This window comes from Nansenia antarctica (genome assembly GCF_963989245.1).
Source record: "Nansenia antarctica genome assembly, chromosome: 11".
Lineage (NCBI taxonomy): Eukaryota > Metazoa > Chordata > Actinopteri > Argentiniformes > Microstomatidae > Nansenia > Nansenia antarctica.
In genome coordinates, this window is record NC_137681.1 from 15286281 (window position 1) to 15301795 (window position 15515).

General features: G+C 42.1%; 1 protein-coding gene across 1 annotated transcript; it reads right to left on the bottom strand.

The window, feature by feature from the left end:
- Window positions 1–1871: 1871 nt before the first annotated feature.
- mapk8b (mitogen-activated protein kinase 8b) lies at window positions 1872–13856 on the bottom strand. Its single transcript, XM_080541444.1, has 12 exons — window positions 13728–13856; window positions 9607–9787; window positions 8965–9094; window positions 8530–8588; window positions 8052–8190; window positions 7535–7700; window positions 6594–6665; window positions 4931–5113; window positions 4360–4484; window positions 3415–3478; window positions 2707–2784; window positions 1872–2288 (listed from the first exon to the last, which is right to left on the bottom strand). Exons 2-12 carry the CDS (start codon window positions 9726–9728, stop codon window positions 2137–2139), a joined length of 1290 nt encoding a protein of 429 aa, XP_080397570.1. The 5' UTR covers window positions 9729–9787; window positions 13728–13856; the 3' UTR covers window positions 1872–2136.
- Window positions 13857–15515: the final 1659 nt, after the last annotated feature.

The following is a 15515-nucleotide window of genomic DNA, read 5'->3' on the forward strand; positions in this document are numbered from 1 at the left end:
TCTGTTTTGTCTGTTTAATAATCTTGTGTTAGAGCTCAGCTACGATAACAATGGATACGTTTCATTGGCTGCTCTTCTGCATACCTTTCCTTTCCCTCATCAGTCTCAATAACACGTTCTCAGAAGATGTCATCTTCATGCCATACATTCTGAAACAACCATCAGGATAGGCATTCTTCACAACCCCACTTCATCTACAATCTAACAGCCATAGTCAGCGCAAATAATTTGGTTCAATATTCATCAAGGAATATATAGAATTATTTTTAAAAGGAAGTAATTCTGATGAATTCCTCCCGCCTAAAATGAGCACAATTTCATTATGCAAAATAAAGCCGCAAACCATATACACCTATCAGTCATTGTAATAGAAAAGTTTGGTATTTTTTTCACTTTGATGAAAGACCTTGATAAAACTGCCCTTTTGAAATTACTCAAAACGTAATGCGCTAAAATATTCCGAAGCATACATCATCCTTTCGACAGACTATGTAGTCTCCAACTTCAGGGTCATAACCAATGCAGTAGAAAAATATACAATACATTTGTGATAACGACCGCCTCAAATGTGATTGACTTTTCAGGAAACTATAGTCGTTTTCAGAAACCGCAGCAACCGCTAACCTCAACTTGAATACTCCTCTTCCTAGATACTCAGGAATGAATGCATGACAAACTACAGGCACTTTTTCCTTTAAATGCTAAATAAAAAAAACACTCTGGAAGGACACCATTATTGCATACAGTTAAGAATAATTTTTGCAGTGATTCACTTGGTTTTGTGGTGGTTCTGTTGCTTGTTATGTACGGGTTATGTTATGTTAGGGTAAATAGATTTAGGGCACGCAAGCATGCATGCAAGTCCTGCAAATAAATGTTGGCCAATTATCTTATCTGAGATCCAGCTTATCACTATCTAATTATTAGCTTATTATTTCCAAATGTAATATTTACATACTGAAAGCTGGCAGAAAATCACAAATGTACATTAATAATAATGTTATATCATAGTAGGAATCAGGTCTTTAAAAGCTGTTTGTTTCTGTGCTTGCAGCTGACAGTGTCCATCCTTCCAAGGATAACCAACAATCACCACATCCACAAGCCTTCTCTACATCCCTGCGCGGACTCGATCAAAACAAATTCTTCATACCTTCGTCCATGTCTCCCAAAGCTTCAAAGCATACTGACACATTTCTTAGACATCCTACTCTTTAACAAAACCCGACAATCAAAGCAAAATCTACCTGTAGAAAAGGATAATGTCACTCAGCAGTGCAGATGAAGCGGTGCATTTAGCACTCTCACAAATAAAGACAATTAGTATCAACAGCTCTTAGTCACCTTTCCAGGCCTAACTGGACCTTTGCGATCGCATAATACCCATTAAGTCTGAAGAAAGAAAATCAGGCAAAATGAAGACAAAAAAAATGACAAAATGAGAAGTCATATCAATAGGGATCATGGTTCAGTTAGCTAACAGCATTTTGAGATATCTTAAGACTAAACTAAACAAAATCTTAAAAAGAGCAAAAAATAAAGCTTTCATAAACTTTTTTTTTTTTACAAGGAAGTAGTGACTCACGAGAGAAAACAGTTCTTTTTATACAAATAAATCTAAATTAAATCAAAAAATTCAATTGGATAAAATAGGCAAAGAAATACTACTATTCCGAAAGGGGAGTACTAAAGTCATACATGTATCAATTATATTATGGTTGAAATGGCTCACCGCAAACTCAAATTGAAAAAAATATATTTACCATAAAATCTGTACAAACTCATTCTACATCGATATGGCCAGTTGAAATAGCAGTAGCTTAAGGTAAAACAAAAGAGAAAACAAAAACAAAAACCTACAGTATGTCACGTAAAAGCTTTTACAGACAAAAAAAAATCTCACCATCTGTAAAAAAAATAAAACGTCTAGCATAGTGAAATCATAACGTTCTTAGGTTAAAAGAAACAGATATGCCACAATAAATTACAGCCTGAACTGAAAAAATAAAATAAAAATAAGAACCTACTAAAATTACTTCATAGTAGTTCTAACAAAAAAAACTGGCCTAAATTCTACACCATTGAAGACAAGCGGAGGAACCAGGAACCGGGAGCGGGGCGGGGGCAGGGTGATAGTCATCTGCAGCAGCCCAGCGGGCCCGTAGAGGCTGTCTCTAGGCTGCTGTCTGTGTCGGACGCCAGGGTGGGGTCGGTGGACATGGAGGACACATCGTTGACGGACGAGGACGACGTAGAAGGGTGCTGGGAGCCGCTGCTCACTGCTGCACCTGTGCTATGAGAAACACAGAGTTCCCGTTCAGTCAGAAATGAACGTAACACCAAGCAGGTCCAGAAGCACACTTTGTACCCAGAGGAAAACTGTCTCAATTTGTCTTCCGAAGTAGAATATTAACATGCAAACCACCTAGCAAATCTCTCTAACATGATGCTAGAAATGAAAGCATCGCTGTTCATCGAAATGTCCCACTGCTTGTCTTATTCATCTGCTCAGTTTATTGTCAACAACGATAAACAATAACACCAACAACCAGTGCTTCCAGAGGTAATGGTGCATGATGAGTAATTGTATGAACTCAATTTGTCCTTCCTGAATGTCCCTATTCACGCCAATCCCAACAGAACACATGTTAGATGTGGGAGTACCATTGTTCAGTTTGCTGATGGGGGAAACTCTTTAACACCAACCTAGAGAGGGTGGCTGTCCCCGGATCACCCCGTTCTTCGTCCTCTCCTCCCAGTCCTGCACCTCCTTGTATATCAAGTCTGTGGTAGAACACAATATGTGGAAGAGAGTGAGAGACGTGAGGCATACACCTAATAATCACAATAATGAACGTACAACGTTTTTAATGAACTTACCAGCTTTAATTGATTATTTGTATGTTACGTTAGCATTTTTATGGACATTTATGAGTGTGTTATGTTTGTAAACAGGGCTCCTCCACAAAAGAGACCATGGTCTGAGTAGGACCTCTGCCTTAATAAAGGTTTCATTAATCTAAGAACACATGACAGCCACAACGTAGAGCCAGGACATGATACTTGAGAACAGGGGCCAATAAACACCAGTCTATTACAGCTAGGGGTGTGAACCTGGTGTCATTATCATGTTCTCAGTATGGATACGTGGTTAGATCATCAGACTAGGTTCAGATTGGGGGAATGCACTTTTCACTCCATACCTTACACATACCGGCACATCACATAAACGGATTTAAAGTACTGTGAACAGAAACGGAAATGTATGCACACGGCTCTGAAAAAGTCGATTCAATGCCGCCAAAGGCTGGGATTGGGAGTAGAAAAATATACAATTTTAATGTGACACGGATAACGAAAGTGCTTGAAGTGCATATTCATGGGTTGGGAGCCACAGGCGTCTCTCGACAGTACCTTTCCACTCGTCCACTGTGTGCTCCCGTTCATCCAGCTGCTTGTCTGTGATCAGGGGGGGGGGCTGCAACAGGACAGATTTACATATTCACGTTTACATTTTAGTCATTCACGTTTACATTTTAGTCATTTAGCAGACACTTTTTTAGACTTACAATCAGAGATTACAGGGACAGTCTCCCTGGAGTCATTTTAGGGCTAGGCACCTTACTCAAGGGCACACTAGTGGTGGTGTTCCCAGGTGGGATTTGAACTCATGACATTCTGACACTAGTCCAACTCACTATCCACTAGGCCACCACTACCCACATGTCACTCAATTAGCAGACACATCAATCATGACATACAGCACACATTACTTCATGCATCACAATCATCCGAAACAAAACCCTCTTCAAAATAAGACGTTAGGTCCTATAGCGAAGTCAAAAGATTTAACGCTCAGACAGAGCAGGCAAGTCATTGAGTGGGGAGAGATGGAGACTGACAATGGAGAGAGGTCCTCCGCCCCTTTATCTCCTCCCATGCGTCGCAAGCTCGGAGTTTGTCGACGCAAACCTCTGTGTTATTCTGTCAGTCAATTTATTTCAACTTCAGAGCACCTGCTGTCGCCCATGGGCTAATGCACAGTGATGATCATCATCATCAGGCACGCGGCACACTAACAAGCTTTTCCTAAATTCGTGTCAGGCCATGTTGTGACACGTTTCCCCCCCCCCCCCTCAGTGTGACTCACGACTCAGTAATGTTGCAGTCAGAAACACGAGCACGCACACATGAACACAGCACAAGCCGCAGCACACGCACACACAAACATACACACAGACTTACACACACATTATTCACACCCACGCGTGCATTCACACCCACACTACTGGAGAGAGCAGATATTTAACACAAGAGGCACCCCCATCCACACCCACACAAAGGGGGACAAGTACTTACCGCCTCCACTTCAGTCGGATCATACCACACGTTGATGTAGGGGTGCTGAAGTGCCTCGTCCACAGAGATCCGTTTGGATGCATCTATTACCAGCATTTTTGATAATAGGTCTCTGGCTTGACTTGCTGCAAGGCAATTGAGAGGAATACAGAAATTAATGGTGTGGGTAAATCACCCCCCCCCCCCCCCCCCCCCCCCCCCGCCCATCCCCAGCTTCTCCCTGCTGACATTCACTGTGCTGATAAATTAGTTTAGTGGGCCAGAAGGGAGTCCTTAGTCAAACATGATCAGAATCAAAAGCGATGTAAAGCTCAAAGCACCAAATATGAGAGTGCATTAATCTTGTTTAACAAGACTGTTTTTAATGGACTTGGCCCAATTATCTGGCACATAATGAATTAAGGGTATTTTAGCTTATTTTCTACTAGCAAAGATGTGTGTGTTTGGTTATAGCCATCTAATTTAAAGCTAACTATATATATATATATTTAAAAAATTCAACACATAATACAACCTAGAATGATATGCAGCACAGGTGTTTTCATGCTTGGGCTATGCAGAGAGTTATTACCCTTCAGTTTGTTGTGCTCCGAGTCGGCGGGGAACAGGACATCTGGGAAGAGTTTCTCGAAGGTGTAGCCAGCGTAGCGAGGTCTGTTCTCCACGTAGGTCCTCACAGACTGGTTCAGCTTCATTAGGAACTCCTGGGACGGAGTTCCCAGCTGCTCTATAACCTTGTTCCACTGATCAATATCTTTAGTTCCAAAATGTAAGAAAAGTGCTGCACAGGAGCTTTAACAAGGGAACGACAACGCTTGGGATCGTAGTCAGGGGTAAAGATTATTCAGACATTGGCTGAGGTGAATCATGAACACATTGCAAGAGGCACATTTCAGTCACGGTTGACGTTCTAGATCAACCGTGTTTGAGGAATCGGGGGAAAGCGGTTGAATCATCTCTTCCCCTCGGGGATGGAAATACAAAACTGAGCCACAAGCCTTTTTGTGAGGCTGTGGGCTGATGGGAAGGGATTACAACAGTTTTCCCGCGAATTGAAATGGCTGACAGGGTTCGCCTCAAACCCATTCAAATACCAACCCAGTGGAAATGAAACTGGATGGAGAGGTAAGGGTCTCTCCACCATGAGACTTTTTTTACACACACACACAAATACACAAATACACAAACACACAAACACACACACATACATACATACATACATATACACATATACATAATTTATACACACAATGGAGGGACGATGAGGTCCAGGTAAGGATACGATCTGTGCCTGGGAACAACACACTACCTCGGACCATTTCGGCCATGATGCAGCCAATAGACCAGATATCAACTGAAAAAATGAAATGACAACCGAATTAGCATGCAAACAACTCAAAATCAAAACAACAACAAAAAGACGATGCAGATGAAGGTGATATGTGTGTGTGTGTGTGAGAGAATGTGCAACAATGAAAATGACCGCATGCACTCTCATGTCTGTCAGTGTCCGACTAGACCTTGCATCATGAGAAAAGTGCATTTTGGCATTGTCCCAGGTGGAAAAGGGTCGGCACAACATTTGTGTTAGACTAGCAAGACACTGACATCCAAGGCCTGCAGAAACTGTATTATGACAGCAGAAATGCATCACACCCTCAACATTCTCATCGGAGGTCATTGAGATACAAAACCTGTATCTTAGAGCTGAGTCACATGTATGGTGCCAGGATGAGTAGGCTATAATATACAGCATACAGTGCAAACAAGCATATTCAACCATATTAGGCCTCCGTGTATGAATCCAAATTAAGGTCAATTGCAGACATGGTCAAACTGGTTTAATTACATATTTTGTACTAGGACAAAGGTCAATTTATTATGTTTCGTCCCAGATGGCTGTTTATCTATGAGGATGGAGGTAAAACTTTATGAGATAAGAGTGTATCTTTTGCAGTTCACTTCTTGGTAATGAAAGAGCAAACCATTTTAAATTCTATTTCAGGTGCTTATTGTGTGACTGATTTGAGCAACAGTGCTTGTCTGTTTGGGAAGGGGCTGGGGGGGTGGAGGGGAGTGGGGAGGCATATCAGGGAAATAGAATTTGGACAGTTGCTCTTTGACATGATCTCTGCAATCCATTCTTATGAACAAGGTTTTAAGAACTTTAAGAAGAAGAACTCTGACGTTTTTGGAGACAAAATGCAGAACTGCTGCAAGCAGCACAAGGATACAATCCCTCCCTGGGAAAAGGATTTTGTGGCGTACCATTTCTGCCATAATGCAGCCCACGGCCCATATATCCACTACACATGTGTAGCAGAGAAGGAAAGGGACAGAATAAGCAAAGCAACAAGTCAGCAGGAGAGATTGGGGGGGCACCCAATTTGATTCAGCAAATAGTGCTGAGCAGAGCAAAAAATACCTTACCACTTAAAAATACTCTACAGCATGATTTTTATAATAGCTTGACTTTAACAATGGTTTTGAGGAAAATGTTAGATTATTCAATCGTTTTTTGTAAAACAAGCTAAAAAATGCATTGTATATCATGGAAACGGTAAACGTGGTATTTGAAACTCGCATTGGATTATTTCTCTTTGAGTCTATTCGAAAATATGATGGTAAAGATGTTCAACTTCGCCCCGATTTTACACATTTTTGCCCATGCAAATTGGGGCCCAGGGAGTTTGGGCCAAGAAGACTGCAGAGGATGGCTATTCTCTGTCTGTTTCAAGACAAATATAAATGGGCCTCTTTGCAATATCAGGGCTCGGATTTCCTTCCATGACAAAACCAAGTCCAATGATTTGAAGACATCAAGCCCCGTCACATCTGCACATAAAAGCACTCTTGCGGAAGTGTCATGGGGAGGTGCATAGAGTGATGCGACCAGAGCATGCATAAGTGATTATATTCACATTGATATTTAATTCAGATCAACTTTCTCCGGAGAGCCTATCAATAAGAGAACACGTGCGCTAGGGCTGCAGTGCGGTGGTTCCTAAACAAGAAGTAGTCCCACAATGCATAGCCAGGCGTGCCACTTTCCCCTTCTGTGTGTGTTTGTGAAACAAGGGGGAGGTGTGTGTACAGGTGCTCTCAGGTGTCTGTGGGAGGGGCATGCGGCATGCAGCGTTCTGCAGCACAGCTCTGGTGTGGTCAACTGACTTACCATTGGCCTGGTAACCCATCCCCAGGATGACCTCTGGGGCACGGTAGTAGCGGGTCACGACGTAGGGCGTCATCAGGAGACCCGTGGCTGCTGTCCTGGCCAATCCGAAGTCCAGGATCTTCAATGTGCAGTCGGACTTCACCACAATGTTGCTGGGTTTCAGATCCTGCGGAAGACAAACAGTACTCGAACGTCACTCCCTCAAACCTTCATTTCTCCAGGTTAGGCTCGTTAAAATTCATTTTTCAAATGATGTGGTTCATTAAGTGGACATGGGTCTAAATCAAGAGAACGGGGGGGAATGACTGTGTCAGAGAACTAACTTGGCAACATCTGACTCATGTTTGGTCACCTTATGAGAGCCCTGCGTGAGTTCCCATCAGGACTGAGGCTATCTAGCCCTCTGAATGCTAGGGCACATTAGTGCTGCTTGGCGGGGAGTGTGTGTGTGTGTGTGTGTGTGTGTGTGTGTGTGTGTGTGTGTGTATGTGTGTGCATGTGTGCTCTGCTAACCCACCCGATGGATGATGCCGGCTGCGTGGAGGTGCTTGATTCCACACAACGTCTGGTAGAGCAGATAGGACAGGCGCTCATGGTCCAGCTCCATCTGAATCACCTGGCACAGGTTGGCATCCATCAACTCCATCACCAAATAACTGGGGATTGATACAGAGGAGGGGGATGAGACCAGAGATGTACTGTACGTGTGTGTGTGTGTCACAGAAACACACACACACAGGAGAATTAATCACACTTCCTCCAAAGCACTGCGATGTACTAACCCATCACTTTTCTTCACACAGCGTCCACTCCACTACCCAAAAAGCAATAAAGCATGTCTTACACTATCTAATATACTTCTGAAATACCCATCTTTACATGTATTTATAAATATAAATATAAGTTTCACCTGTACAAGATACCAGAGCACTGGGAGTAATATGGTCGTTCGCCATTATTGATTTGAGAACCAGGAAGCGCAATAACATACTTACACATCTTGAAATTCCTCCTGCGTCTTCTGTGGTGTGAATACATTTAATAGGCCAATAATCTGTGGAGTCAAAATGCATTAGTGTGTTGTTGTTATGCAAGCAGGAACGTACCGTACAGTGCCATTTAATGGCAATTATAGGGTGTAAGATTCTCCAGTGAACGTATAATCACTTTATCAAAATAGGCCATCAACATTCAAATAATATGACAATATGAACCAAACATGCAAGAGTAGGGCCATTGCAACATTGCTGCATAATCTGTGCATCAAGTTAGGAGTTTCCATACATTTTATATTGGAGAATACTCCAATACTCCTCTCCCTCTTAGAAACACACACACACACACACAGACACAGACACACAGACACATACACAAACACACACCAGAACACACAGACACACAAACACTTCTGAGAGAGGTAAAAGGCTTACGTTCTTATGGTTGACACATTTCATAAGCACCAGTTCTCTGTAAGCTCTTTTGGCGTGGGTCTGGTTCTGGAAAGGCCGGCTGAGTTTCTTGATTGCAACATTTCGTTCAAGGTTGTGGTCGTATGCTGAGCTGCAGATGGGATAAAAACAACACAATGTACCTCCGGTCTACACACAGTCTACACACAGGTCTACACACAGCCACGTCATCACAGCTTGAAATCAATATCAACATCAGTGAGGGAGGGCCCAAACTATTGAGGCAACATCCCTTCGCAAAACACAGTATAGAGCATGCGATAACTCTTCTTATTGACTTCCAAGACGAACTGCTCCCAAACTATTCAATATTTCTTGTTTGATAAATGAGTAGGTTTCTATGTCAGATTGGGGAGGCTGGTGGAGATAGAAACAGGAGGATGTTTGATACCATTCCTCATTCTGTTCCATGTGTTTGATAGCATTCCTCATTCTGTTCCATGCATTACAATGAGCCTATCCTCCGATGTCTGCCTCCACTGTGTCAGATGGTGTGTTCTTTTCCAGTGGAATAGGCAGTTGCGGTTGACGTCAGGTATATAGAGCATGGGGCGATAAATGTAGCTTTACTTTTTTGTCTTAGTCACAGCTCAGTCCACTTACCAGACAATTCCCTGTGCTCCGGATCCTATGGGTCTCAAGTTCTGGTAGCGCTTCAAAACTGTGAAAGTTGAATCCCCGACGTCTAAACTGTAATACTCCTTTTCACGCTTATTCCGGTTCATGATGAAATCTTGACAAATGGTGTATTTTGGGCATCCAAATGGAACTTCCCTCTCAAGACCTGTCAGAGAGAGAGAGAGAGAGAGAGAGAGAGAGAGAGAGAGAGAGAGAGAGAGAGAGAGAGAGATATCAGCATAACATTCAAAACAATGGATGTCCATCCATGGGAATTTGATTGACGTACATTACATTGTGGTTTCATATTCATGATGGCCCCTCACATCCTGCTTGAACAGCGATGACATCTGGATCACTTATACTGTACCCATATGACTCATTTAAAAAGGTGTACTTTTAACCTACAGGCCTAATGCTCCATCGTTTTGGGCTAAAGGGCTTAAGTGATATTTGTCTAACTGTAAGCAAATTCGCAAAAACAAACCCCTGTGTCAAACTGCATGACAATTAGACAATCCATATTAGCATGGATTTAGCTTTCTGTGACCACAATTTCTGTGCACTCAACTCCAAAACCAGAGGACTGGAAAGGAAAAATATCACAGAGGAAACTGCTTGGTGCTCCACTCAGTTTTGATCTAAATAAGGAACAATGTGTTTCAGCCACATTGCTCTTTGTCCTCCTAACTTAAACTACGGTCCACCAAATCCATGCAAGAACATCAATGTCGCTCTCAAAAACACAAAATATCAGACTTAATTATTTTAGCCTCTGCATCAGAGTAGGGGTTATCGATACTTGGCGTCTAAAACAACACCGAATTAGAAACACAATGTCAAGACGCTTCAGTTCAGATGCTCCTGCAGAGGAGATGTGGGGAAGACACGGACACGCTTATTCACAGGCCAGTTTATCACTAGCCTATAGAGAAATGCCATGAATGGACTCGTCGTACAATGCACATTCAAGCCTGCAGAAATGGATATTTAAAACTCGCTGCTCATACAAATGGAAGGAATGAGCGAGGGGCAGAGAGAGAGAGAGAGAGAGAAAGAGAAAGAGAGGGAACAAGAGAGAGAGAGGCTGAGTGCTGGATCTGATTTGGAGTTAGAACACAAATCATTACTCAAATTTAGAACATTGTGCTGAGGACGTTTTTCGCTGGCTGATGGCTGCACAGCCGACAGACCATGACTTGACCTCCATACGCCTACACCCCCCCCCCTCCTTCTCTCCTCTCCTCTACTCTTCTCATGTAGGGATGATCAGCAGGGCTTTTTCATCCCTGATGAAAGGAATGTCAACGGCCTGAAGCTCAGCTATGAGATGGAGAGACTAGAAAAAGTCCAGAGGAGCTGGAACAAAATGATTTACTGATTCAAAGAGGATGAGAATGTGCACTCCCACAGGATCAGAATGGCCATACGTGATGCCCAAATGGATGACCAAGGCATAAGCGGCAGATAAGAAAAGGACGAAGCCACAACAGACACTGGAGGATCTTTGTTTTTATTAAAGGGATTTGTGTAGATCTTTGCTTTTATTAACATGTTTGTTTTTTCTGTTTGTATATAGGTGCTTTTAGGAACCTTGCTGTATGTAGGCTATTTACTCACTAACATCTTTGTATTTTTTTGGTATGTGGAATGTTTGCCTTTTACGGCCACAGCATGGGTGAAAGCTCAAGCCAAATTTCCACTTTGGGGGACAATAAAGTTAATCTTGAATCTTAAATAAGACAGATTGATAATAATGAACAATCAATCAAATGTATTTGTATAGGCCTAGCGCTTTTTACAAAGAACATTTTCTCAAACAGCTTTACAACATGAACAATACAAACCAAATTAACAATAAACATAATACAATACAATATGAACTAACACCGAACCATAGACCCCCAAAAAGCAAGCCAAGGAAAAACTCCCCAGAGTGGATAAAACATAGAATGACTGACACACATATTGTCCTATCATCAACAACAACAACAACAACAACAACAACAACAAAGTAGCATTGTCTCTGGAAAGCAAATACTGTAAGCAGTCAATCTAAAACTGGTTACATTTGTGACTGACTGTGAACATCACCGACACTGCATATCTCACTACTTAAATACCCATGGACAAGAGGAAATTAAATAATTTGGTTGTTTATTTACACTGCTGCATCTTGACACATCACACACCAATGACCGGCATGATAGACTAGGTGTCGGTGAGGTATTATGAACAGGGCTCATGCCAAGGTGTAACCAAAATATTGATGTCAACATCTGTTATAAGTGACACGCTGTCGTTCTATCAACCCTGCCGTCAAAATGTTTCAGCAGTGTCCTTATTGACACACTACTGCCATGCTCCTATTACTGTAAACTGGAAGCAATTAGTGAATGGTTTTCATCTGAGCACAGCACATCATGAAAATAGCAAATACTGCAGTGTGGGTCTGAATAAATTGAGCCTACAAAAACACCAGCACAATATCCTACAATAGGTTTAGGTCTCGGCATCAAGGTGCATCCCAGGTGTCCCTCGTCACAAACATTGTGGAAATGTGGGAGTTTGTGTAAGAAGCAAGCAGGGATAGATTTAATTCCCAATTAAAAACACAACCACAAGCGAAGAAACCCAGAGCATGGAAATGGGGCCGAGGGATTTGCAGTTTGACAGTGTGTCAGGCTGTCAAACCCAATCTCACAGAAGCAGCGCCATGCATATCACGCCACACTGCCCAGCTTGGCATCATGGTTGTTAACCTAAATGAATGAGGACTTTCTCACATGATCTTTGTGGCTTCATTATTACCAGGCTACCATTCAAATCAGGGCTGAACCCCGATCACCCAAAATACAACAAGAAGAAGCAGAATCAGCATTCAGTTCTTGAAGCATTTTGCCAAATCGTGACGTTAGAATTATAAGGTTCTATCTCCATTTTTGTCAAAATTTAGTTTTTTACATAATCTGATCCATTAGGTGTTTATTAATGCCTGTGTGGTGTTATTTTTAAAATGTTGACATTTTTGAGTTAGTAATTCATAAAATACAAAGGTTCCATCTCACAAAACATAATGCCATTATTAATGGAATGTAAAAACTTTGACGCTCAATATCTCTGAACTGCCCTAAACGGAGATAGAACCTTATCATTCTAAACGGAGATAGAACCTTATCATTCTAAACGGAGATAGAACCTTATCATTCTAAGCTCACCAAATGCCCCTGTATCTTGTTGTGGGGGTCAGTATTGACACACATGAAATGGGCAGTCAAGGTGTCGGGTGCCCCTTCAAGTCTACATGACTACAGTTAACCCCACCCAAATGTGATCAAATGGTATCAACAGACTTGGATGAATTGAGGGATGGATGGTTGGTTGGTTGGCATAGTCACAGGATATACTCTCTAACAAACATAAATCATTTCCTCATTTGCAATATTATTATGGTGTTTATTCACAGCCTTGCATAGGGTATTTCTATGTGATCTGTCCGACAGTAGCGCATCTTCCATCGGCTGAATCTCCATACTGCAATTTGGATATCATTTATTTTGCACTGTCCATCAAATCATAACATTGCATTTCCACCATGTCTACAGTAACCACATATACATACGTGGTGGTGGTCAAGTGAATACCACCCGACTTCACAAGCAGACATACACAACTTTAACACTGAACTGTCTGGAAACCCAATCCGACCGATTTACACGTCTCTAGAATCAGTTTAGACACGATGATCGGTTGCCACGAGTGTAAATGTGAGATGTATAAATGTAACGAGGCCATCTATGTTGCCAGTGGTCAGCTACGGAGCTTGGCTCGGGTTTTAAGGTTACAAGGTAGCACATTGTGTAGCCTCTAAGAGTTTCAGAGTGCGTCTCAAATCGGGCAATCAGAAATACCGCTACAAAGACCCGTAAGTGTAATACGCAGGTAGCGCATTTAGCAGTAAAGGCCGAACCTCAACATTATGGTCCATCTAGCTGATGGCAGCTATTTACTATTTTACAGTATGTTCTGTGCGACCAAACAGTGGCTAATACCCTCCCCCACTGCTAACAATAACATGTCTTAATAAAGACCCATATCGAACTCACCCCTCTCCAACAGAACGCGTGCGTAATTCCAAATCTGTCAAATCTGTCAATCTTGGCTTGAAATACACAGCACAATGTTTGACTATCTATATTATTCTCTCCTTAGTTAAAGACAACCTCTGAATCCACTGCGTTTCCTTCCACTGGCAGGCCCTGGATCTGCAGAATACATGTGTACTACGTAACCTAATCTCTGTGCTTCCGTGACACCACGGGCAGTTTCTGCCATTTCATACCGATGTCGTCGAAACCTTGCGATGTTTCCCGGTTGCGCCGATGAGACGTGAGTGTCATTCAAGAGCCTCACGTAAAAACAGTTTCTCATGCGCCCTTAGCGAAATTGTGCAACACTATAATGAAACTGCCTCGCTGCCTTTGAGGGAGGATATTGTTGAGCAATCAAAAGGCTATGACAAAGCGTTTTAGCATTTTTTGCAGAACAGCCATTCAACCCGAATGACTCAATTAATCATTCCAAGATAGAGAAACGTGTGTGTGTGTGTGTGTGTGTGTGTGTGTGTGTGTGTGTGTGTGTGTGTGTGTGTGTGTGTGTGTGTGTGTGTGTGCGTGCGTGCGTGTGCGTTTATTGTATTTTGCGTTTATTGAAATTGAACTAAATGCAAAAATGTCATCAAAAATCACTTATTAAGTTGAATTGAGTCCATCTTAATGCTAGCATAAAAGTCAATTACACACTTTGTAGATTAGGATTTCATAATTTTCTATTGATCCTGACAAACTCCCCAGTACCTGCCAGTGACAAACATCCATAACATGAAGTAGCTGAACCCACGCCTCCGGAGAGACTGGAGCCTTAATCCAGCGCCTACGCTTCGTGCACACCAGGGACCGTGACCCACCGTTCTGGCGCAACCTGGTGGGATGGGCTTGACGTACGTCAACGTGCGATGCAGACGCAACAACACAGCGGGGGAAGTTTGAACACAAATTTTTTTTGATACAGCTACATGTTGATACATATGTAAGGTGAATAGTGAGTTAACATGTTTATTAGTTGTATCCCTTCCTTGTTGTAAAACGTGTTGTTGTTCGCAATGCTATGCTATTGTTATGCTATGTTGTGCTATGAATGGTGTACTAGTTTTCACTGAATAAATCGCGATTTCTTTCAAAGAAGGTAGCAGGTGTTTATGTCCATGTCAAGGAGAAGGTACGACTTGTATGACAGTAGTGTGATTAGGACATAAGTTGAGGATATTAGTGTAGTTGTACTTTAGCCTGTGGAGACGCGATAGCATTAGCTCCACACGGATTTAACATTAACAGTAGTCATAGACACTTGTAGTAGTAGTAGTAGTAGTAGTAGTAGTAGTTGTTGTTGTATAAGGTGAATAGTGTGTTAACATGTTTATTAGTTGTATCCCTTCCTTGTTGTAAAACGTGTTGTTGTTGAACATGTCTGTGACTGAGATAGACTAGATACTACGGAGGATGTTATCATAGTGTCTGTGATGCTAACGGCGCCATCTTTGCTAGCCTGTGGAGACGCTATGATAGCATTAGCTCCACACGGATTTAACATGAACAGTAGTAGACTACACTTGTAGTAGTAGTAGTAGTAGTAGTAGTAGTAGTAGTAGTAGTAGTAGTAGTAGTAGTAGTAGTAGTAGTTGTATAAGGTGAATAGTGACTGGTTATTCAGTACCCAGTCTGGAGACTAGATAGAAAATGAGCTCCTACGTGGGTAACATCATCTCTTATAAGCCCAGGATACATGATAGCCTTTAGCTAGGCTAGCGAAGTTTCCCACAGAAGTGGGGGGAAAAA

Excerpts from the sequence above, each read along its gene's own strand:
- mapk8b (XM_080541444.1), bottom strand. The coding sequence starts at position 9,728 with ATGAACCGGAATAAGCGTGAAAAGGAGTATTACAGTTTAGACGTCGGG. Across the intron at positions 9,095-9,606 it reads GGAGCACAGGGAATTGTCTG|CTCAGCATACGACCACAACC; the intron begins GTAAGTGGACTG and ends TCCCATCTGCAG. Across the intron at positions 3,479-4,359 it reads ATCCGACTGAAGTGGAGGCG|CCCCCCCCCCTGATCACAGA; the intron begins GTAAGTACTTGT and ends GTCCTGTTGCAG.